Genomic DNA, 25,264 nt, shown 5'->3' on the forward strand with positions numbered 1-25,264 from the left:
CAAATGAAAGAACAAGATAAGGCCACAGCAAGAGAACTAAGTGAAACAGATATAAGCAACATGGCTGATGGAGAATTTAAAGCAACAATCATAAGAATACTCATTGAGCTTGAGAAAAAAATAGAAGGGGCACCTGGGTGGCTCAGAGGGTTAAGCCTCTGTCCTCAGCACAGGTCATGACCTCAGGGTCCTGGGATTGAACCCCACATTGGGCTCTCTGCTCAGCAGGAAGCCTGCTCCCCCCCACCCTCTGCTTGCTTCTCTGCCAATCTCTCTGTGTCAAATAAATAAATAAAATCTTTTTTTTTTTTTTTAAAGATTTTATTTATTTATTTGACAGAGAGAAATCACAAGTAGATGGAGAGGCAGGCAGAGAGAGAGAGGGAAGCAGGCTCCCCGCTGAGCAGAGAGCCCAATGCGGGACTCGATCCCAGGACCCTGAGATCACGACCCGAGCCGAAGGCAGCGGCCTAACCCACTGAGCCACCCAGGCGCCCTAAATAAATAAAATCTTAAAAAAAAAATAGAAGGCATCAATGAGACCCTTATCACAGAGATGAAAGAATTAAGAAAGAATCAATCAGAGATGAAGAATGCAATAAACATGATTGGAAACACGTTTGATGCAATGAGCAGCAGGCTGGAGGAAGCAGAGGAATGAATTAGTGACCTAGAAAACAAAATTATGGAAAATAATGAAGTTGAACAAAAGAGAAAAAGACAACTTATACAACAGAGAATAGACTTAGAGAACTCAATGACTCCATCAAACATAGTAACATTCATATTATAGGAGTTGCAAGAGAAAAAGAGAGAGAAAGGGGGGCAGAAAATTTATTGGAGGAAATAATAGCTGAAAACTTCCCTAATCTAGGGAAGAAAACAGACATCCAGATCCAAGGGCACAGAGAACTCCCATCAGAATCAACAAAAGAGGGGTGCCTAGAGGGCTCAGTTGACTAACCATTGCCTTTGGCTCAGGCCATAATCTCAGGTCCTGGAATCAAGCCCCATGAATCTGCTTTTCCCTCTTTTGCTGGTCCCGTCCCCACCCCGACTCATGCATGCCCTCTCTTTCTCTCTCTCAAATAAATAAATAAAATTTTTAAAACTAACAAGAGCAGGCCAACACCAAGACATATTATAATTAAATTTGCAAAATATAGTAATAAAGAAACAATCTTAAAAGCAGCAAGACAGGGCACCTGGGTGGCTCAGTGGGTTAAGCCTCTGCCTTCTGCTCAAGTCATGATCTCAGGGTCCTGGGATTGAGGCCCACATCGGGCTCTCTGCTCAATAGGGAGCCTGCTTCCCCCTTTCTCTCTGCCTGCCTCTCTGCCTACTTGTGATCTCCCCCTCTCTGTCAAATAAATAAATAAAATCTAAAAAAAAAAAAAAAAAAAAGAGCAGCAAGACAGAAGGAGTCCTTAATTTACAAGAGAAGATCCATAAGGCTAGCTGGAGATTTCTCAACATAAACCTGGCAAGCCAGAAGGGAGTGGCATATACTCAAAGTGCTGAATGGGAAAAACCTGCAGCCAAGAGCACTCTAGCCAGCAAAGCTATCACTCAAAATAAAAAGGAGAGATAGTTTCCCAGATAGAAAAAGCTAAGGGGGTTTGTGCCCACTAAACCAGCCCTGCAAGAGACATTGACAAGGACTCTTGGAGTGCAAAGGAGAGATGAAAAGTGACAAGAAATGATCAGAGAAAATCTCCAGTATCAACAACAAAACAAGTAATAAAATGGCAATAAATACATATCTATCAATAATTACTTTGAATGTCAATGGACTAAATGCTCCAATCAAAAGACAGGCTGTCAGAATGAATAAACAAACAAAAAGACCCATCTATATGCTGCCCATAAGAGATTCATTTTATTCATTTATTTTATTTATTTATTTAAGAAAGGGAGAATGAGAAGGAAAAGCAGACTCCCCACTGAACAGGGAGCCCTAGGCAGGGCTCGATCTCAGGACCTGGGACCATGACCTGAGCTGAAGGCAGATGTTTAACAACTGAACCACCCACGAGACTTATTTTAGACCTAAGAACACCTACAGATTGAAAATGAGGGGGATGGAGAAACATTTGTCATGCAAATAGACATCAAACACTCCAGTCAAAAAACATGGTGTCAGAAGGACTAAAAAAAAAAAAACAAAGCAACAATCTATATGGTGCCTACAAGAGACTCATTTTAAGACCGAAAGACACCTGCAGATGGCAAGTAAGGGAGATGGAGAAACATTTCTTATGCAAATGGATGTCAAAAGAAAGCTGGAGTAGCAATACTTATATTGGACAAACTAGACTTTAAAACAAAGGCTTGTAACAAGAGTAAAGAAGCGCACTATGTTGTAACGAAGGGGACAATCGAACAAAAAGATCTAACAATAGTATCAACATGGGAGTATCCAAATATATAAAACAGTTAATAACAAACTTAAAGGAATAATCAGTAGTAATACAGTAATGGTAGTGAATTTTAAAGTCCCACTTACATCAATGGACAGATCATCTAAACGGAAAATGGACAAAGAAACAATGGCTTTAAATGACACACTGGACCAGATGGATTGAACAGATATATTCAGAGCATTCCATCCTAAAAACAAGAGTGTACATTCTTTTCAAGGGCACATGGAACATTCTCTGGAATAGGTCATATAATGGGTCACAAAACAGACATCAACAAATACGAAAGGACTGAAATCATACCAGGCCTCTTTTCTCATCACAATGCTATGAAACTAGAAGTCAACCAAAAGAAAAAACTCGGAAAGACCATGAATACATGGAGGTTAAGCAAAATGCTACTAAACAATGAATGGGTCAACCAGAAAATCAAAGAAGAAATCTATTAATGAGCACTGGGTGTTGGATGTAAGGGATGAATCCCTGAATTCTACTCCAGTAACTAATATTGCCCTGTGTTAATTAACCAAAATTTAAATTTAAAAAAGAAAACAAAGAATAAATTTTCAAAAGACACAAAAACAAATAAAAATGAAAATAAATCGTCCAAAACCTTTGGGATACAGCACAAGCAGTCCTAAGAGGGAAGTATAGAGCAATACAGGCCTACTTCAGAAAGCAAAAAAAATCTGGAATAAACAACTTAACCTTACACCTAAAGAAGCTAGAAAAAGAACAACAAACAAAGCCTAAGGCCAGGTGGAGGGAAATAGTAAAGATTAGGACAGAGATAAATGATCTAGAAACTAAAAAAAACAATAGAACAGATTGTTGTTCTGTTCTTATCCAAGCCAGATTTATCAAAAAGAAAGGAGAAAGGACCCAAATAAAACGTCACAGATGGTGGGTGCCTGGGTGGTTCAGTTGTTAAGCATCTGCCTTTGGCTTAGGTCATGATCCCAGGGTCCTGAGATTGAGCCTGGCATCGGACTCCTTGCTCAGCAGGGAGCCTGCTTCTCCCTCTCCCAATCCTCCTGCTTGTGTTCCTTCTCTTGCTGTGTCTCTCTCTGTCAAATAAATAAAGTCTTTTAAAAATAAAATCACAAATGAGAGAAGAGAAATAACAACCAACACCACAGAAATATAAGCAATTATAAGCGAATATTATGAAAAACTATATGTCAAAAAATCGGACAACCTGGAAGAAACTAATAAATTCCAGGAAACACATAAATTACCAAAACTGAAACAGGAGAAAATAGAAAAACTTGAACCGATTGATAACAAGTAAAGAAGTTGAATCGGTAACAAAAAAATTCCAATAAATAAAAGTCCAGAGCCAGCTGGCTTCACAGGTGAATTCTACCAAACATTTAAGGAAAAGTTAATACCCATTCTTCTCCAACTATTCCAGAAAATAGAAAAGGAAGGAAAGCTTCTAAATTCATTCTACAAGGCCAGCATTACCCTGATACCCTAACCAGATTAAGACTCCTCTAAAAAAGACCACTATAACCAATATCCCTGATGAATGTGGATGCAAAAATTCTCAATAAAACACTAACAAATTACATTCAATAGTACATTATTAAAAATCACCACGATCAAGTGGGATTATTCCTGGGTTGCAAGGGTGGTTCAATATTCTCAAATTAATCAATGTGATATATCTCAATAATAAGAGAAAGGAAAAGAACCATATGATCATTTCAATAGATGCAGAAAAAGCATCTGACAAAGTACAATACCTATTCATGATAAAAACCCTCCACACAGTAGGTTTGGAGGGAACATACCTCAATATAATAAAGGCATATACAAAAACTAACATCATCCTTTATGGAGAAAACCTGAGAGGCTTTCAGGAACCTGAGAAAGATGTCCACTCTCACCACTTTTATTCAACATACTGCTGAAAGTCCTAGCCTCAGCAATCAGACAACAAAAAGAAATAAAAGGCACTCACATTGGTAAAGAAAAATAAAATTTCCACTATTTGCAGAGGACACAATACTATGTACAAAAAATCTGAAAGACTCCAAAAAACTGCTGGAACAGTTCAACAAATTGAGTTGAAATAAAATATCAGCTCAATAAAATTGAGTTGAAATAAAATAAAGTTGCAGGATGTATGCCAATTAAGCAGCAGAAAGAGAAATTAAGGAATCAACCCCACTTAACAATTGCTTCAAAAACAGTAAGATACCTAGGGATAAACCTAACCCAAGAAGTGTAAGAGCTGTACTCTGAAAACTGATGAAAGAAATTGAAGATGACACAAAGAAATGACACACAAGACATTTCATGCTCATGAATTAGAAGAACAAATATTGCTAAAATGTCTGTCCTACCCAAAGTAATCTACACATGTAATGCAGTCCCTATTAAAATACCAACAGCATTTTTCACAGAATTAGAACAAACAATCCTAAAATTTGTAGCCCCAAAATAAAGACCCCAAATAACCAAAGCAACCTTGAAAAAGGAAAGCAAAGCTGGGGGCATCACAATTCCAGACTTCACGTCATATTACAAAACAAGTTGTAGTGATCAAAACAGTATGATACTGGCATAGAAACAGACCCATAGATCCATGGAACAGAATAGAAAACCCAGAAATGAACCCACAGCTACACAGTCAGTTTATCTTTGACAAAGCAGGAAGGAATATCCAATGGGAAAAAGGCTCTTCAACAAGCGGTGTTGGGAAACCTGGACGGCAACATGCTAAAAGTGAAAATGGACCACTTTCTTATACCATACACAAAATGGATTAAAGACCTAAGTGTGGGGCATGAGACCATAAAAGTCCTAGAGGCAGTAACCTCTTTGACATCAGTCATAGCAGTTTCTTTCTAGATGTGTCTCCTGAGGCAAGGGAAACAAAAGCAAAAAGAAATTGTTGGGACTTCATCCAAATAAAAAGCTTCTGCCAAGTGAAGAAAATATTTAATGAAATTAAAACTCAACACTCCAAAAATGAATAATCCAATAAAAAAAAAAAAAGTAGGCAGAAGGGGTGCCTGGGTGGCTCAGTGGGTTAAGACTGCCTTTGGCTCAAGCCATGATCTCAGGGTCTTGGGATCGAGCCCCAAGTTGAGCTCTCTGCTCAGCAGGGAATCTGCTTCTCCTTCTCCCTCTGACTGCCTCTCTGCCTGCTTGTGATCTCTCTCTCTCTCTATCTCCGTGTCAAATCAATAAATAAAATCTTTTTTTAAAAAAGTAAAAAGTCATATGTCAAATTTATCCAAGAAAACAAAAACAAAAATTAATTCTTGGATTGGGCTTGTCACATGTCATAGGCCATAAGCATTAATAGCCAAGTTATGGCCCAGCTTACGTCCACAAACTCTCAAAAGCAATTTTTTCCTGGCTCTCTCCAGGGCCCAGATGGAGACAGACAAACTTCCTCACAGCCAGGCAAGTTTTTTCCCCAGATTATTCATTACTTCTTCACAGAGCATGTCACATTTTGTGTCCCAGCCTGAAGCTTCGGCTTCTGTCCCCCAATGTGTGACCCATGAAACAGAGACTCTAGGCCACCAGGAATTGGTAGATGTTCCTCGGGTCACCAACCTGTTCACTCTTGCTTACCCATCTGGATTCATAATTTCTAACCATTTTCCACCTTTGAGTAGTTTTCTTACTTTCTTAGTACTTCAACTATGTATTTTGTTGTTGTTGTCTTTAATGTTTTATCTCACATTTTTAGATGTTTTGTGCCAAAAGTGTTTTCCAAGATAATGACCACAAGAACAGAAGTTTCAACTCTCTGTTGACCTTCAAAAATAAGGGAGAATTTACAATAAATCCTTTATTGTTTGACAGGCACTAAGCATTCCAGAAACTATGGTATGTCAAGTCATATTTTCCCAATACCTAGGCTATTTCTCTGTTAGTGAGTTGTCAAGAAACTTTGGGAAGGAGCTTGGATTATTTCAGACATTACATATTCTAAGTGTTACTGCTTAAGTATATGAAACGGGAACTGAAGAAAAGAAAATGAGAAATTTTTACTACTAGAAACAACTACTTTGGCAATGCATTTGGTGGTGTCTTATAAAACTAAGCTATTCTACATGACAGTTACCAGATAGAAATGAAAACATATTTTCACACAAAGAGTTGTACAAGAATGTTCATAGCAGCATATTTATAATGACCAAAATCTGGAAACAACCCAGTGGCCAAAGGGACAAATGTGACGTATTTGTATAAGGGACCATTTAGCAATAAATAGAAAGGAGCTACTGATATACTTCATAACATGGGTGAATCCCAAAAACATTATGCTAAAAAGCTAGACCAAAAATAAACACTGTATGATGATTCCATCCATATAAAAAATAAGAAGGGATAAAACAAAACTATGGTGATATAGGTCACAAAGTTGCCTTGGGGAGAGGAGGAGATTTGACAGAAAAGAGCAAAAGGAATCTTCTGGGAGTGAGGAAAATCTGTATTTTGTATGGCGCTGTAATTACAGAGGTGTGGACAATTGCCAAAATTTATAAAATCGAACAATTAAGATCTTTGTATTTTATTCTAAGTTGTGCCTTAAAAAAAATAGCCAAACTAAACATAGCACAGCCAATGGTTGCTGTGTATCTTTCATCATTGTTGGATATTTTGTATCATAATCATAATTCAGCAATTTAAAAAGATTAGCTGCCAGGAGAAAAAAAACCTGTGGCTTAGGTGCCTAATTTACAAAGATATTTGTTAACATACATTGTTTTCCTTTGGTCAAAGTCTCCTCTTTAGCAACTACCATAGACTCACAAAGTATCAATTTCAATAGCAAAAACAAATAATTTTATTTCTATTTGGGGTTCAGTAATTGAAGGGAAAGGGTAAAAGTATATCATGTTGCAAATGAATGATATATCCATGATGTTAACCAGATAAGGAATAGGGGAGTCTGGACAGGATATGGATTTATTCACAAAACATGTGGGAAAGACCTTTTTTTTTTTTTTAAAGATTTTATTTATTTATTTGACAGAGAGAAATCACAAGTAGATGGAGAGACAGGCAGAGAGAGAGAGAGGGAAGCAGGCTCTCTGCTGAGCAGAGAGCCCGATGCGGGACCCGATCCCAGGACCCTGAGATCATGACCTGAGCCGAAGGCAGCAGCTTAAACCACTGAGCCACCCAGGCTCCCGGAAAGACCGTTTTTTTAAAAGATTTTGTTTATTTACTTTGAGGGGGGAGAGAGAGAGAGAGAGAGAGAGCACGAGCAGGGGAGAGGCAGAGAGATAAGCAGTCTCCCCACTGAGCAAGGAGCTAGAGGCAGGGCTCAATCCCAGGACCCTAAAAATTCTCAGTGGGCGGTAGAATTTTGTTTCAAAAATACAAGGTGGGGGGCACCTGGGTGGCTCAGTGGGTTAAGCTGCTGCCTTCGGCTCAGGTCATGATCTCGGGGTCCCGGGATCGAGTTCCGCATTGGACTCTCTGCTCGGCAGGGAGCCTGCTTCCTCCTCTCTCTCTCTCTGCCTGCCTCTCTGCCTCCTTGTGATTTCTCTCTGTCAAATAAATAAATAAAATCTTAAAAAAAAAAATACAAGGTGGGGATGACAATGCCTGGTCAGCCTAAATCAGAAGATGGTTATAAGGGTCAGCTAAGAAGTGCTTCCTTTCAGAGTGTTTCCTTTTTGTTTCCAGTACAATATGACTCAGAAAATTCCCTCAATCAACAAATACTCAGTGAGTGCCTCCTAATGTGACAACTTCTGTCCTAAGCGCTTAAAACATGACCAACATAAACAAAAACCTCATTTTCAGTGTGCTTACATTCTACTTGGAGAAACTGGACAACGAAAAGTATACACAATAAATAAGCAAGTTATATAGGGTATAAGTACTATGGAAAAAAAGAAGTATATATGGAAAAAGAGAAGTATAGAGGGGTAAGATATATTATCACATTACTGTTTTAAAGAAAGTTGTTTTTTCTATAAAAACAGAAAAGATATACAGAGAGAGCATTTATCTACCAATGCAGTGATATAAGCTGGTAGAAAGCATCCCAAGCTAGGGTGGGTATAGAACCCAATAGAGAAGAAAGCCAGTTCAGCCAAAACAGTGGAAAATAGTATCCTCAGCAGTATCTCTCTCTCTCTCTTTTTTTTTTTTGCCAACACCTAATGTATGAAATATACATGTAAACAGACTGTGTTGATTAGTAGCCATTTTCATGTTTCAAAGATTCAGAAAATCCCATAAAAAATAAAATGTTACAACGAAGTGAACCTATCCATCTAGTTTTATTCCTTCTCTGAATATTTTCCGGAAGGTCTCTCTTGAGAATGATGCTTCACCATGAAGGGGTTGACATATTTAATGCATCAAAATGAGTGATACGTCAAAGCACTTGGTATAGTACCTCATATACGTGTAAGTGTTTATTAAGTTTTAAAAAAAAATTTTAGGAGCACCTGGGTGGCCCAGTCGGTTAAGCACCTGACTCTTGATTTTGGCTCAGGTCAGGATCTCTGGGTCATGATATTGAGCCCCACAGCAGGCTCCACATTCGGCATGGAGTCTGCTTAAGATTCTTTCTCTCTCTGCCCATATGTGCGTGCTCTCTCTCTCTCCCCACCGCCAAATAAATAAATAAATCTCTTTAAAAAAATATGGGGCGCCTGGGTGGCTCAGTGGGTTAAGCCGCTGCCTTCGGCTCAGGTCATGGTCTCGGGATCCTGGGATCGAGCCCCGAAACGGGCTCTCTGCTCAGCAGGGAGCCTGCTTCGCCCTCTCTCTCTCTACCTGCCTCTCTGCCTGTGACCTCTGTCTATCAAATGAATAAATAAAATCTTAAAAAAAAAAATTTTAATACTCATTAGTCTCTTTCCCAGACCATACTGGGGATTACTGATTAACTTGCTTTTTTCTTTTTTTTTTTTCTTTTCTCAATTGGAATCATTTTTAGTATTTAAATATAAAAAGTGAGCACTTACTTTTTTCTTTCTAAGACAGACACACAGGTCTCTCGTAGCCGAAATGGGCAGCAGGAATGAGCTCCTCTTCTGTCCTCCACAGTCCCCATCCCATGGTCGAAACCACTGCCCGGCCCTCCCTCCTTTCTGGCGTAGAAGTTCACAGCGGCTGCTTTACACCCCAGCTGCAACACATTACTATTTCATATTGTGAGCATGTCCCTTCTCCCCAGCAGGTTTACATAGATCAATGTGCCAAATTAAAAAAAAAAAAAATCCAAATAATTAGTTCCAACACTACTGAATTTTCAAACTTGTCCCACCAAGCCCAGTCAAAGAGCAGTCGGCATCTAGATCTTTCCAGGAAGTGAAGAGAGAGCCCCTGGCGTTCCTCCTGAGAGCCCTGGGTTAGGCCCTAGAAGCATCTGCTGCTGTCGCAGTTCTTGCTGCTCTTGCACTTGTAGCTTCTCAGTCTCAAAGAAAACAGAAGAACCAGGAGTGTGAAGGAAGTAGTCCCAATCCACATGGCTGCCCTGGAAAACCTGCACATTTTCTGAGCCACAAAGAGGGAGAGATCCAAAGTGGCTTCAGCTGTGGACAGGACCCTCTCTGGGAACATCTCTGTCAGCCCCCACAGTCTCTCAGACAGGGTCTCATCTAGTTCCTCATCCTCCTCATCCAGCTCCTCCTCAGTCTTCTCAGAATGGCCTTTCGGAGGCCATTGGTCCAGGGACAGGGGCACCCCAGGGCCGCCGGCAGAGGCGGCCATCACGGATGGACTTTCTAATGAGCCAGTCAATAAGAGGGAAATAACGTGCCGTTTTTAAGAAGGAAGATAACCCTTTCAGGCAAATGGGTTGCAGCGATCCTTGATAATACTGTTCTTTATCATACAGACGTAAGTTAAGGCATACAGAGCTTAATATACTTTAGGGTTTATCCTATAGTCCATAAGTCAAGTTCCTTTATCCATTGTTTTCTTAAAGTTCACTGCCCCTCATACTACCATTTCCCTCAGAAAGTGCGCAATGCAAGGGGGAAATGAAAGCTGGTAAACACAGTTTATGTTAGTTTGGTTCTTAAATATAAGTGAGGAAGTCGAACAGCTAGATAAAATTAGGTTTCAGGTGTGTTTATGGCTGCTACCCGTCTCACATTGCCACGGACGGTCAGTAAGACACTTGTAGAACTCACTACAGTTTCTGGTTTCAAGATTGTCTGAGATATTGAGATGAGTACATTTTCTCTGAAAATTAGTAATAATCGCTTCTCTTAGAAAGTGCTTCTGCAAGCAGGTTAAGGAGGAATATTAGCTGATGGCTGGAACTCTGACAGTGATTCCTCTTTGCAACAAAAAAGGGAAGGAACATCCTCCCCAGACAGGCTCGGAAGCAATTTTTATGTCCCCATCACACCTCTTTTACATTGCTGTTTTAGTAATGATTTTAATTATTTACCTACCAGGCATCCCCTTGACTGAAAACTTGAAGGAAGAATTGCCTTTCGTTTTTTGTAGCCCCGGGTTCCTGGCTATTCATTCCCATTTCAGTACACTTGCCGAAGTGAGCACAGGTAGACGTTACTTGTAAGTATAAATAAATAAATAAATAATCTGTGAGAGCCCCCCTTTTTAAAAAGCATTGATTTATTTATTTGACACACAGAGAGAAACAGCAAGAGAGGGAACGCAAGCAGGCGGAGTGGGAGAGAGAGAAGCAGGCTTCCCTCTGAGCAGGGAGCCCAATGTGGGGCTCGATCCCAGGATCCTAGGATCATGACCTTAGCCAAAGGCAGATGCTTAACCACTGAGCCACCCAGGAACCCCCAGATTTCTATTTGTTAACCAGATCTCGCTCTCTTAACACTGCAAGTCCAAGAAAAGTTTGGTGAGGTCTTCTGTTTGGGGTCAATCCAGGCTCCCTTAATTGCAAGGAGCTCTGAATCAAAATATATCCATTCCTTTTTCTAGCTCCATTATCTACATGCAACATAAGTGTATCAATTCATGACTCCAACTATTGGCTCTCAGTATAAGCTGCCTTTCAAGTAAACTGAAAGTATTAAAATAGTTTCTCTTGCCAGTATATGTGCTCAGTGCGAACTCATTAAAAGTCCAAAACACTGCTGAAGAAGTTCCTCTTCCTCAGTAAAGTTAGACTAGAGAGCTTAGACTGTGTAATTATGATAATTGAATATTCTGAGTAATGATTATTCAGAGACTCGGATACATTCTTAATGAAAAAGGATCAAACACTGTTCTCTATTTTTAACTTGGGCCTTCAGAGGGTTTATTATTTTGAAATCAAATCTATTAAACTTCGTGAATACATTATTCCTCATTAAGATTCCTTCTGAATTCATTTGATGTCTGAACGACATGGTATCAGTGAATAATTTATAAGTAAAAATCATTTTACAATATTTATCTTAGAAATTAAAGTGAATAGAATATAAGAAAAAATGGGGGAAAAAACCCACAAGTAACTGATGGGGAGAGTAAAACTATACAGGATACTCTCAAGGTTAATTTTAGCACTTCCTGAACACTCTTACCTTATCATCTAAATAATTTACAAGGTATTTTATGAAATATGTTAGTTGACAAGTCGTCACGTTTCATGAGGCAACTGTAATTGTGATTAAAAAATTACTGAAAAAAGTGAAGCAATTATGTGACCTTAGTCGTCTTTATTAGACTATAAAAAATGAGGCTATATGAATTTGTTCCCGGTGACCCACAAGCCATTAAAAAATATAAAGTAGTATTATTGCACTATTGCATGTGTAAAATATTTTGCCCAGTAATCAACCTTTCCTTAATGGTGGCTCTGTGCAAAATTCCTCCTACCACAAAATGACATTGGGATTAAGATGATGGTTTTTTCAAACACTTTTGTTTGTTGGCCCCAGGGAGGGTTCCTTTGTAACAAAATTCCCAAATAAATCCATCCCCCTCAAAGAGTCCAAGGAAATACCTATGCTGTTCTTGGGCCAGGAAAAGACAAATGGCTATTTTCAGTCTGAGGAGGCAACATAGGGAGTATTGAGAGCTGATGTAATCATCTTGAAAGTAAGAAGATGAAAATCATTGATGGCTGATTACCCTCAAGGCATCTGCTCAAAAAAGAAAAACTTTTAACATGTTCTGGCGTTCACCAATTCTCATAAAACACTAACCAATAGTTAGCAGTTTAAGAAATCTTTTTTAGGCTGACTACTTGGTTTTCATTAGCTGAACCTAGGTTTTTGGAGGTCAAGGTCAATCTTTATGGCCTACGTTAGATTAACTATTAAATGAGCTTACTCCCCACCACAAAAAGCTTAAAAATCGAAATATGTTATCTCCATTCCAATTCTAACTCTTCTCTTTCTATTTTCACTATGTGGAATCAAGAATTAAAACTACATGTTATAGTTGTTTCACGTAAGCAGCATAACTCCAGAAAACCAAGAAAAATGTGAAAAATTCAATTTTTCACAAAATTGCACTTGGTGTTTATTTTAAAAATATTGTTATCTGGCAACTTAGTGTCACATATATGCAACAATAATCATCACAGCCAGCCATCAAATGGAAGCTTTTTGCTGATCTTAAACAAATTCATATAACTTTGATGATAGAATACAGCATTTTCTTTTTTTCTCCTTATTAAATGCTAGGGAACACATATACCATAGAAACAGTCACATTAATATATTTCCAAATCTTTTATTGACCTATAAAAACAGCTGAAATTTAAATTTATTTATTTCCTTATCCTAGGTTTCAACAAACATACACAAGACCCTGAATTATCCACAGTATTAATTTTGTTCCTTTTTACTCTAGTAACAAATCCACAAACACGCACACCTTTTGAAATTTGCACCCATCTCATTTTAATTCTATTTTGAATACTCCTATTTTTCAAAAGGCAGCAGTGAGTTACTTGTGTTAAATGGCTGTGATGGATGAAAATCAAGCATTTTTAACATAATAAATATCACTTGCTTTATAAAAATCATTACAGAAGCTAAAAGCATACTTAGAACTGTTTCGAAGGAAATGAGTTCAAAGAGCAAAATCATGTGAGAAGATTAATGTAAACTTGATGTTTAAAATCTAGACTCCAGATATTAAAGACATCTCTTCATTTTTCATCTCATGATCGTGTGCCACAATAATTTAGTGCTGGGAATAAGGTTACTGTGCTCTGTAAGAGTCAATTAACATTACAATCTCATTTGCGTAACTTTTTAGACGTAGACCTTCGGCCCATGCAGCGTGTATCTAAAAAGACCTTTCCTGTGACCATTAGCTGTCATGAGTTTTAAGAAATTAGAAAAAGAAAAAATAAATTAAAATGATACACTCACCTTTCGGTGTCTTAAAATATTCGGGCAAAAGTAAAATGAACGCGATCACTATTGCCAAAAGTAATTTAAAGAGAGCTGTTTTTGTCATGTCTCTTCACATGACACGGTGTGTTCCTGTCCAGGACATGGGTGGCATGTCTCTTCCTGCTTTGGGTTTCATCTCTGCAGTACTTTAAGTTTATGCAATTTGCTTCATACTCACTTCCTTTTGGGTAAGACTTAAAAAAAAAAAAAAAAAAAAGAGGGTTTGAACAGAGACGTCTTCATTTTGAGTCACTTTCCATTATGAAAACTACTGTCTAAGAAGTAAGATACTTTCAAACTATCTTCTAAATAAGAAATACTAAAAAAAAAAAAATCTCAAGAAGCAAAGGGGTCTTGTCCTCATCCAGAATTGAACCTAATTTCCCACGTTTATCAGTCTGTAGGAGTAAATATAAACCCACAATATACACACCAAAAACAAACGATGAAGGTCAGTCACGTCCAGTTACTCATTTACTTGTTAAATGATTGTTGGCCCCTTTTAAATGCCAGGCTGAACTGGATTCTGGTGTTCAGGAAAAGAGTGTGTCTATTAGACTGCAAACAGTACAAATGTAAGGATAAATGTAAGGATAAACCAAAATTTCAATTTTACTTTACTACCTTGTATAAAGCAGTGGAATGGGACTCATTATTATTATGCCTATGAACAGTGTGATCATTGTTCCTGAACCCACACTGTCCATTCCCGTTTCAAAAAATGATCTTTCATTATGATAATCCCAGTGAAGTAAAAGACTTTGTCTTAGAAAATAAATGAAGAGTAGGGGAAGTTCAGGGTGAAGAAAGAATATGTGCAAACAAATACTTTTATTCCATTGTTTTTGTTTTCTAGTTAAAAAAAAAAAATGGTAGGGAATATCTCCAATCTTTTTCTACCTGGTCATTCCCTCTGGTACCTCCATCACCCCATCTGTTTCCATTCATCCTATCTGTTCCTACCGACCCAACCCTGGGCTTATGAAAGGATGGGTAACTGGGGAGTAAGAGGCAGGGAACAAAAGTCCCAATGTGGCTATGTCGTGAGTACAAATTAACTGTCTCGACTCGGATTGGGTGTGGGGATTTGATTGACAGACGGGAATTGTGGTTTAAGAGACCTTAGAAACTGAATCTAAAAACAGTCAAAATGGGACTAGAACTTCAAACATGAGGCTTATTTTATGAGCAGCATCAAGGATCATTCCAAGGAAGGGAGGAATTGATGAGAGTCATTGCCTGCACAGCATATTGGTCTGAGACATGTTATGTCATATGTCCAGCAGGGTCTTCAGTAAAGATGCTGGTGGAAAGGGGTAAGAGACCCTGTCTTTTAATTCTTTCCTATCTTGTTGGTGTCACTAAGTGACAGTGGACTTCCTACTCCCCTCTTAACCCTGTTTTGATTCCCCGATTTTTATTTACAAATACAAACATTCCAATCATAATTTTACTAATGGAGAAGAAATTGATCAAGGAAAGATTTACTTGATGTTCCATCACTCGGTTAGTTTAATTCCTTGATCAATTTTCTTTAAAAGGGCAGCTAGGGGTGTCTGGGTGGCTCAGTGGGTTAAGCCTCTGCCTTCGGCTCAGGTCATAATCTCAGGGTCTGGGGATCGAGCCCCACATCAGGCTCTCTGCTTTGCATGGAACCTGTCTCCCCTTCTCTCTCTGCCTACTTGTGATCTCTCTCTCTCTCTCTGTCAAATAAATAAATACTAAAATCTTAAAAAAAAAATAAAAAGGTAGCTGAACCACTTTTTTATTTTTCCACTTTAATTTGATTTCACTGAAATTAGTTTTGTGAGTATCTGTCCTTTTTTATGAATAACAATGCTTTGGTTCATTGATTAATTCTCTTGTTCATCTCAGATTTTATGGGTTTGTGAGTTTTCTTTGTGGTAGTGTTCTTGCAGGCCTCCTTCTTCCTTCCCCAACCCTCCCCCCAACACGGCGTCAGACGGTTGGTTTTATTCTTGAGCATCTGGAAGACAAACTTCCCTGGTAAGCTCCGTGGGCTCCTCTGGAGCTGTGCAAACGGTGGAAGTCAAGAGACCAACCAGGGCAGTGCCTCACTGCTCTGAGGATGTGGGGGAGTCAGGATCTCACACCTGTCCCATAATCCACTTGCTGGACACCAGTGTATCATGTCTGATTGAGCAAATTATGAGAAATATGATATGCCCTGAGATATTTCAGGAATATTCTCCCTTTCCATCAGTGTTCTCCTTCCTTTTGTTCTTCTTTTAATGGTACCATCCCCTTTCAATCAACTGAACATGAAAACTCTGCAGAATAACTTATTTCTAAAGACTTCAGTAGATTTTTAATGGTCCTTAGATAATTCATTTAATGATACTCCAACTGTGTCCTTTAAAAATATTTGTTTATGTAGCACTACAATGTGAATATTCATTTATATAAATCTTTGTGTGAGTCTGATTTATGGCGTGGAATTACTAAGACAAACAGTGCAAAGGTTTTTGGAATTCTTAATTCATATAAACAACTATCTCCCAGAAGAAGTGAGTCAATATAGACACAACCAAGAGTGTATGAGAATGCCCATGTCATGAATGTCAACATTGGCCATTTTAGTCTCTCAACTTTTGTCCATTTAAAAAGGAAAGGAAAACACTTGTTTTAATACTCATTTCTCTGATTGCTGGCAAGTCTAAACATTTTTCATATTTGCTGGCAATTTGAATTTCTTATAAATTGGCTGTTCATGTCTCTTACTGGAACATTTGTATCCTTGTTGTTATTTTATAGGCCTTTTTCTCTACTGGGAATATGTATCCCTTGCCACATATGTTGCAAACATTTCCCTCAGGTTGTCATGTTCCATTTCTTTTTGTATAGGGTGGGTTTTTTCCTCCCTATTTGTGACAGAATATAAAATATGGTAGATTATGGACTTAAAAGGTTTATGTTAAGAAACACAATTCTTCCTCATTGTATTTGTAATATTAAATGTAAATATAATATTTACAATAATATAATTATAATATCAAACAATTCTTCCTCATTGTAGTCATAATAATTTATATCTTACTAAGGAGTTTACTTTTTTTAATTAAGATTTTATTTATTTATTTGACACAGAGAGAGAGCCAGAGAAAGAAGGAACAGAAGTTGGGGAGTGGGAGAGGAAGAAGCAGGCTTCCTGCTGAGCAGGGAGGCGGATGCAGGGCTCCATCCCTGGGATCATGGTCTGAGCCAAAGGCAGACACTTAACAGATTGAAACCACCCAGGTGCCCCCAAGCAGTTTACTCTTAAATACAAAATTTACTTGCAGCCTGATTTTGGCTGCCTGGAATGCATAATAACAAACTAAGAAGCCTGGTCATCTTTTTAACAATGGAAACATCTGACCTTCTAATAAATTGTTAGACAGTTAATACTAATGGTAAAGGACCACAGCTCCATAGTTTTGTTTTATAATTTCCAAAGCTTCTTCATAGATATTAGATTATAAAGGGAGAATCTAAGAACATGAGTACAAATCTGCTATTACCCATGCATTGTGGACTTCTCTCTCCTACCTCAATGAAGAAGTAAGAAATTAATACATCTAGGGCACCTGGGTGGCTCAGTGGGTTAGGCCACTGCCTTCGGCTCAGGTCATGATCTCAGGTCCTTGGGATCGAGCACCGTGTCGGGCTCTCTGCTCAGCAGGGAGCCTGCTTCCCTATCTCTCTCTATCTGCCTGCCTCTCCATCTACTTGTGATCTCTCTCTGTCAAATAAATAAATAAAATCTTAAAAAAAAAGAAATTAATACATCTAAAACACAAAAGGGTGTTATTACATTAGTGTTTATCCTCCCTAAGTCTTATACTTCATATCATAGACTCAGGCTCTCAAAGCACTTTAATGTGATCATACATCTAATGAAGGCTAAAACCCTAATAATAATTGTACCCTGTGTGCTAGATACAATTTTTTAACAATTTATACACTTAACCAACTGTGCCACTGGGGCGCCCCAGACCCAAATTTTTAAAATGACAGAATTCTTTATTTCCAGGAGCTTCTTTCTTTGCCCAAGGAAGCAAGAACAACATACTTTTAAAAAATAATAAATAACAGCCTTAAAAAAATCAGTCAGATTAACTTCTATGTAGTCATCTATTATTATGTGAAATACATACTTGTATATACTTTATGTGAGCAATACATTTTTTATTTCTTTTTTCATTGAAATTACCCTTAATCCTTTCACAATATTGTGTAGAGAGATCTTTTGGAGTCAACAAAAACAATAGCCATGATCAATGTCGTTTATTGGCCATTTATCATATGTTCCTGCACAGTACTGAATGTCGTCTATGGATTCTTATATGCACTCCCCCAGCAAATCCCTGAGGGAGTTACTACTGTTATTCTGATTTTACAAGGAAAGACTACTAGGTATTGAAAAGTCAAGAAAGTGGACGCCTGGGTGGCTCAGTAGGTTCAGCGTCTGCTTTTGGCTCAGGTCATGATCCTGGAGTCTTTGGATAGAGCCCCACATTGGGCTCCCTGCATATTCAAAAAAAAAAAAAAAGAAAGAAGAAAGAAAAGAAAGGTCAAGAAAGTGCTCTAAATCACATCGTTAACACAAGTAAAGCTCTGGCTTCAAACCTAGAGAGTCTCCCTACAGACTTAATGCTTTCAACCCCTGTGCTATGCCCCCACCCTCAGACTGTGTGAGAACACTTGTCAGGAATTGTCACTTATAAAACAATAATGATAATAACAAAAACAAACACAGCCCTTACCATGTGCCCGGATTTCTCACGGGGAGCACTACCGACATTCTGGGCTGGATAAGTCTGTTTGTAGGGGGGCTGTCCTGTTCTTTGTTGGGCACTTACCAGCAGATGCCAGTAGCAACTCCCTAGCCCAGTGTTGACAACAACAACAACAACAAAATATCTCCAGACCTTACCAGCTGTTTCCGTGGGGACCAATTAGCTTCCACCTGAGAACCATGGCGCCCAACGCTTCACTTCCATCAAGTCGTTTCATTCCCTGACAACCCTATGAAATCATTATTTCCGTTTTACTCACTTCAGATGAGCTCTATTCCAGGTAATCTCATCACCCAGAAAGTGCGTTTAAAAGACAATTCATAATCGGGATCAGCCAAATGACTTCTGGTTGTGTTGCTTGCGGATAAACTACTTTGGCAACACAAGGACGCCGGGATTAACACATTTTGTGGGAGGAGATAATCTCTTATTAATGAAGTCGGCCTCCGTCTGGAGAAGGTTTTGGGAAGTTCCCACGTCCTCATGCATTTTGCGGTTCATTCTACAAATATTTACCGGACGTCTCCACGATGTCAGGCAGCGTCCTGAGCCCTGGAGATGAAGTAGCAAATGAAGACAAGGTCTTTGCACTCACATTCTGGGGGGAATGTACATCCCAGTGACAGACAATATTCAAATAATGACAACAGTTTATTTTCAGATAATGTTAACTGTTCTGGGAAAAAAAAAAAAAAAGGAAAAGGCAAAATATAATGTGCCAACAGAGAGTCCGGCAGGGCATATACTGCTTTAAATAAGAATGTGAAAGAAGGTCTTGTACGATCCATTTATATGACACTAGGGAAAAGGCCAAACCACAGGGACAGAAAATACACCAGTAGTTGCCACAAGAGGCTGCAGGTGGAGGGAAGTTTGACTACGAAGGTGCCTGAGGGAATTTCTAGGTGATGGAAATGTTCTATATATGGATTAGAGCTTGACGGGAGTGGTTTACAAATGTATGCATTAGTCAAAGCTCTAGAACTGTATGGTCCCAGGTGTGCATTTTGCTGTATGTAAATTATAACCCAATAAATACTTTCTCTCTCTTTCTCTCCTGATGGGGGTGAAGACGGACTGCCCCAAAATATGCCACTTTCGTATACTGATTATTTTCAATGAAGATTACTTAAGGGCAGGAAGGACACTCTGACCCTCCTTTGCCCCGCTGAAGACACGAAATAAATTCCCCACATGAAGGATACAATCTTTGCATCTAGAGTGGTAGAAGGCATCATTATTGCCAGAGATGGGGAACACAGGGCCAAGAAGGCTGTATAAACAAACCTTGTTATTGATTTATTAATTTGCTACCCCACACCCAACCTCCTTGTCCAATCTTCACAAATAATTGCTTCTTTGTCTAAAAAAATATCAAAGCTGCCGGCTTTGGTTTCTTCTTTGAGCCTCATACTTCTATGAGCTCCAGTATGTAAGAAATTTAATTTGTTTGTCTCCCGTTCATCTGTCTTGTGTCAATTTAAATATTAGGCCAGCCAAAGATCCAGAAGGGAGGAAAGGAATCGTTTTCCTCCCCTCCAGTCCACACAGGTTTTTTTTTTCTGTTTTAGAATCGGAGATCATTGAGGAGCCCGGGCCAGTGCGGGAAATTCAGACAAAGCCTTGGTTCAGGACGGAGAACACTCCAGGCCCGTCCCTGCTTGCTTTCAATGGCTGTGGTGAGGCTGTTGCAAAGAACCCCAGGGCATGAGGGTACCCAGGAGGTCACCCCTTCAGCGGCCAGGTCAGCCAGGCCATCCTCGGAAGTGTAGCCAGAACCTCAGAGAAGCAGAAAAGGGGCTCAGCATTGCTCAGACTACAGGCTAAGGTTCATGGTACTGCCTTCTCTTTGTTCTCCTCCACTCTGGTGAGCATCTGGTTTGAGCTGCCACCACTGGGTTCAGAGCCTACTCAAGGCCTCCCCAGAGATGTCTAGCCTTCGGCACCTGGCCCATTCATGGCTGCTTTGCCTCCACTGTCCCCACCACCAGTCACCCGTGGCCAGGAAAACAGAGTCTGTGTTCACTAACAAAACCCACCACACAGAGATATCAGTCTATGTGGGACAGAACCTGGTGGGGTCACTTTCCTTCAAAGGAATATGAGGCAGGGGCGCCTGGGTGGCTCAGTGGTTTAAAGCCTCTGCCTTCAGCTCAGGTCATGATCCCATGGGCCTGGGATCGAGCCCCACATCGGGCTCTCTGCTCAGCGGGGAGCCTGCTTCCTCCTCTCTCTCTCTCTGTCTGCCTCTCTGCCTACTTGTGATCTCTGTCTGTCAAATAAATTTAAAAAAAAAAAACAAACAATAATGCTTTAAAAAAAAAAAAAAAAGGAATATGAGGCAGGCTTGTGTGCCCAGCCAGTATATTCAGAAAGGGGAAGCAAGAAGGGAAAACCAGGGGCATCTGGGTGGCTCAGTCATTTAAGCCACTGACTCTTGGTTTTGGCTCAGGTCATGATCTCAGGGTCCTGATCTCAGGTCCTAAGATGGAGCCCCATGGCAGGCACTGCTTGAGGCTCTCTCCCTCTCCCTCTGCAGCACCTCCCCCCCCCATGTGTGCTCTCTCTCTCTCGATTAAGTAAATAAATCTTAAAAAAAAAAAAAAAGGAGGAGGAGGAGAAGAAGAAGATGAGAATGAAACCAGCCTGGAAGGGATTCCTAGAACTGAGCAGGAAGAGGAGGGAGAGGAGAAGGGGGGAGTGGGAGGGCAGGTAGGAGAGAGGGGCAAGGGGGCAGGAGAAGAAAATGAGGACGAAACCAGCCTGGAAGGGATCCCTAGAACTGCGGCAGTATTTCAGTCTTTGGGAACAAAGTTTCTGGCAAGTCGTTTGACACTGAATACACTCCTTGTTAATTACATGTATAGAGACAGAAAAGCGCAAATCGAAACATTCTTCACGATGCTAGAATACAACAATCTTTGATTCTCCAGGAAATAGAGTAAAATCAATTGTTCAGAGTCTGAAAGTATCAGGTCCAACAGGTCCAGTCAGAGGGAAAAAGAGCTGATTGTAACAAGAGGGCATTTCAATGTCAAATTACGAATGCATGTCATTTTCTTTCCCTCCATCCACCAAGAAAATCAAGAAATAGTATTACTTAGATTCAGAAGGGCCCTCTTGTTACAGCCAGTTCTTTTTATCTCGGGCTGGACCTATTAGACCTAATACTAATAGAGCAATTACTATGACTCTGTTTTGTGAAGAAGAGTCAAGGTTGTCTTATTGTAGCATCATGAAGAATATCTCGATTGTGTTCTCTTTTTTTAATGGGAACTCTGTATGTAATGTTATTTCTTGATTTTCTTAGGAGAGGAGAGAGAAATGCTTAATTTCTCCCCTCTTTGTGCTGCTTGGGCCGCTGACACAGAGTGTCTTCTGATGTGCGTAGTGCATCCTACCATCTTTTCACCCACTCTTTCCAGTCTCGGGTCAGCTGCTTGTTACTCAGCCAGGATCTCTCCCCGAGAATTCTGTGCTAAGTACAGTCACTGAATATAGAATGTAAGTGTGAACACAGAGGCATGTGTGCTTTTAAAAAGATGAACAAAATGGAGGAGGAAGGGGAAGCATAATGACTGATAAGGACTTTTCGGTGTACTTATCTGTCTGATTCATCTTGGTTCGTTATTGCCCCTGTAACAAGCAACACAGCATCTCTTATGCTGTGGGTCTCTCCATCGCAGCTGGTGAGTGTTGCTGAATAAATGTTCCATAAGTACACCATCAGCACAGTGACAAATCTTGTCTAGTGGTTATGAACTTGTGCTCCAAGAACATTACAATGGAAGCCAGATTGAGTAGTTCCTGTCTGTTGGTGAATCAGGAAGTTATATATCAAATATAAAGATATACCCTGGAACAGGTTTTTTAACTCATAAGAATCAACATCCATTTGTAACCTTGCAACTGTTATTTTTTTAAAAGTAAAAGCAATAAAACTGTTCCTTTCTAAAAGTAAAGTACATTGAAATGCTGAAATAATTTTTTTAATGCAAAAAAAATAAATATAAGTCCTTTGTGTTCATTCCTTTTCCTTTGAAGTTTATGGAATCCTAAATTAAGGACCTTCTAAATTTTCATGAAAATGGTAGTCTAATGCTGTAAATTAGAGGAAAGTTCCTGCTTGTGTATGTTATAGTGATCAGAGGAAAAAATGGCCATCTCTAATAAACTGCTACTTTTCAAGGCTTCATAGGCAAAGAGTATTTTTTCGTTCATTCATTCATTCATTCATCCATCCATCCATTTATCCATTCAACAAATCTTTATGAGCACCTGTGGTCATAGACCTCTTCACTAGTAAGGAAGAAAAACAAGTTAGCCAATGTTTCACAGTCCATCAAGAAACTGCTACCCAACCCACCAAGCCGACATTAACATCTCTTGTCTTTGGCTGGAGATGGTCTTTAAGGTAGTGGCTTGGGCGATGTGGGGTAGTTACTCAGATTTCCTGGGTATTTCCCACGCATACAGGAGGTATACATATTAGTTTGTTATTCTCCTACTAATCTTTTATTAAAGGGAGTGTCTCAGCCAGGAACCTTAGAAGGGTAGAGGGAAAATTATTTTCCTCCCCTGCAGTATTATGTGAACACCGTGGAGGAACACATTCAACCTGGCGAGATGAGGATAAAGATTGCCAGAGGAGGTGACCCTTAAGCTGAGTCTTGAAGGACCTAAACAAGTAGGGATTGGAAATGTAGGACAGTCCAAATGGAAGGAACATACTTAAAAATAATAATTGTGAAAGAAACAACACATACCAGACACAGCCATGGGCACAGGCCTGGGGAGACAGAGAAGAGTTAGATTATGAGGAATCTTACAACAATGCTAAGACGTTTGACCTTTACCTTGAAGACAATGAAGAGTCACCAAAGTGTGTTAAGCGGGGTCCTGGTGAATGAAGAGAACCAGTGATTTTTGTGATTTTTACAAAGGTCGAGGGGACTGGCAGGAAGTGTTTAAAGTTGTTTTACAAAAACCTTTTTTCCAGTCAGAGAATGTGGCCTGATTGATTGTAGGAGGGCTACTTACGTATGGGTGGATGGAAATATGTGCATGAAAGAATGCACATTCCTTCCCCTTGTGCCCAGCACCAGAGCCATTCTGGGGAATGATGGGCGTGGCCTGACAGTAGGCTGGTATGACCTTTGCCACCTGAGGAAGGAGCTGATATATAGTGTCAGACCCCAAGTCTTATGAATGGACTGAGACCATGCTGTATCCCTGGGAACCACAGGTAGGAACTGAACAGTACAAATGAGGCTTTTAGCCTTAGCTCTGACTGAGACAGGCTTGATGGCCCCCACCGGAAAGATAGAAAAGTGACCTAACATGTGGAGAAAGAAAGGGAGCCAAGAGGGGAGGAACCTAGGGAGAATGCCTGCAAATTTATACCTGTCCTTTGAGGACAGATATTTGTTCCTAGAAGAATGGAAACTGGCAAAAGAGCCACTTAACAATTGAATGGAATTATGTATGTTACTTCACTTTCCCTAACAATTTCATTTTCCTTCTCCTTTAAATTCTAGGAAAGTTCATGGTAAACATTCTAGATTGGCTTGATTATGGTAAAGGAAGCTAAGAAGGTTTTTCTTTTTTTCCCCTTTTTCTTTCTTTCATCCTTTCTCTGTGCTCCCATCCCACTCCACACCACCCTCCCCATCATTTTTGTGGTTTAAACGACACTAAAAGGGGAATGAATTACCCTGGGGAATCAAGAGAAACCAGAGTGAAAATCTGAGGTGAACTTCAAGGGCATGAAGTTTGAGTTGGGTGAACTTCAAGGGCATAAAGTTTGAGTTGGGTTTACTTGGCCACTTGTCTCTGTCAACACGAAAATTCCGGGGCTGTGATCTGCCCCTGCCTTTTAAAGCTCTATATTTTCATAGGAGGCTGTTTCATGCCACAGCATGGACAGCAGCAGTACTTTTAAAGGGATCAGGAGGGATACAAACCGAAAGAGACTCTTAATCTCACAAAACAAACAGGGTTGTGGTGGGGGGTGTGGGGTAGGGAGAGGGTGGTTGGGTGATGGACATTGGGGAGGGTATGAGCTATGGTGAGTGCTGTGAAGTGTGTAAGCCTCATGAGTCACAGATCTGTACCCCTGGGCTAATAATACATTATATGTTAATTTAAAAAAAAAAGAAAGAAAGAAAGAAAGAAAGAAATCCTAAATCCTCTAAAAGACATCCCATCCCTGGGATCCAGATTTTGAACACAGACACTGTATTTAATGATACTTAAACCTCTAATACCCCTCCCACACCCACACCAACTGGTAATCAGGGCAGAATATATAAAGACACTCCATTTCTTTATTAAACGTGTCTACACATTATGGTTAAATTCTGTTTGCTATCTATCAGAACTGCTGTTTAACCAGATTAAAACATTGTTAACTTCAACAACATGATTATCAATTAAAATTATTAGAGTACTGACCAAGGAACATTAATACCATCTATCAAGTTATCAGTAATCAAATTTAAGTCCAATTATTCCACTTCTGATCCCTGCTACATTGTTTCATCTCAAGGAAAAACTTTAAGCCTTTGACAGGATTTACTGAACCATCATTACTCTCTGATTCCATGGATCCATTTATGGGCCAAGTTGTAAAATGTCAGCATGAATTCTTAGCTGTGAATGCTTTTTCAAATTCTGTTCCTTGGTATAATGCCAGAATGGGAGATTAAAAAAACAGCTATTTCAAATA

At 39.5% G+C, this 25,264-nt stretch overlaps 1 protein-coding gene and 1 pseudogene across 3 annotated transcripts in view; both read right to left on the reverse strand.

The window, feature by feature from the left end:
• The window catches only part of TMEM156 (transmembrane protein 156), a 54,213-nt gene extending 35,621 nt beyond the window's left edge, over positions 1–18,592 (reverse strand). The window contains exons 1-2 of one of the 3 annotated variants that reach the window (XM_032334100.1): positions 18,505–18,584; positions 13,715–13,932 (exon numbers count right to left, since the gene is read on the reverse strand). In XM_032334100.1, coding sequence (XP_032189991.1) covers positions 13,715–13,802 — 88 coding nt within the window. In that variant the 5' untranslated portion in view covers positions 13,803–13,932; positions 18,505–18,584. Of the gene's footprint in view, positions 1–13,714; positions 13,952–18,504 lie in introns of those variants that run through there. The other 2 variants (XM_032334103.1, XM_032334102.1) reach the window with 2 other exon arrangements.
• LOC116584995 lies at positions 9,393–10,991 on the reverse strand (annotated as a pseudogene).
• Positions 18,593–25,264: the final 6,672 nt, after the last annotated feature.

The sequence above is a fragment of the Mustela erminea genome, chromosome 2 (genome assembly GCF_009829155.1).
Source record: "Mustela erminea isolate mMusErm1 chromosome 2, mMusErm1.Pri, whole genome shotgun sequence".
Lineage (NCBI taxonomy): Eukaryota > Metazoa > Chordata > Mammalia > Carnivora > Mustelidae > Mustela > Mustela erminea.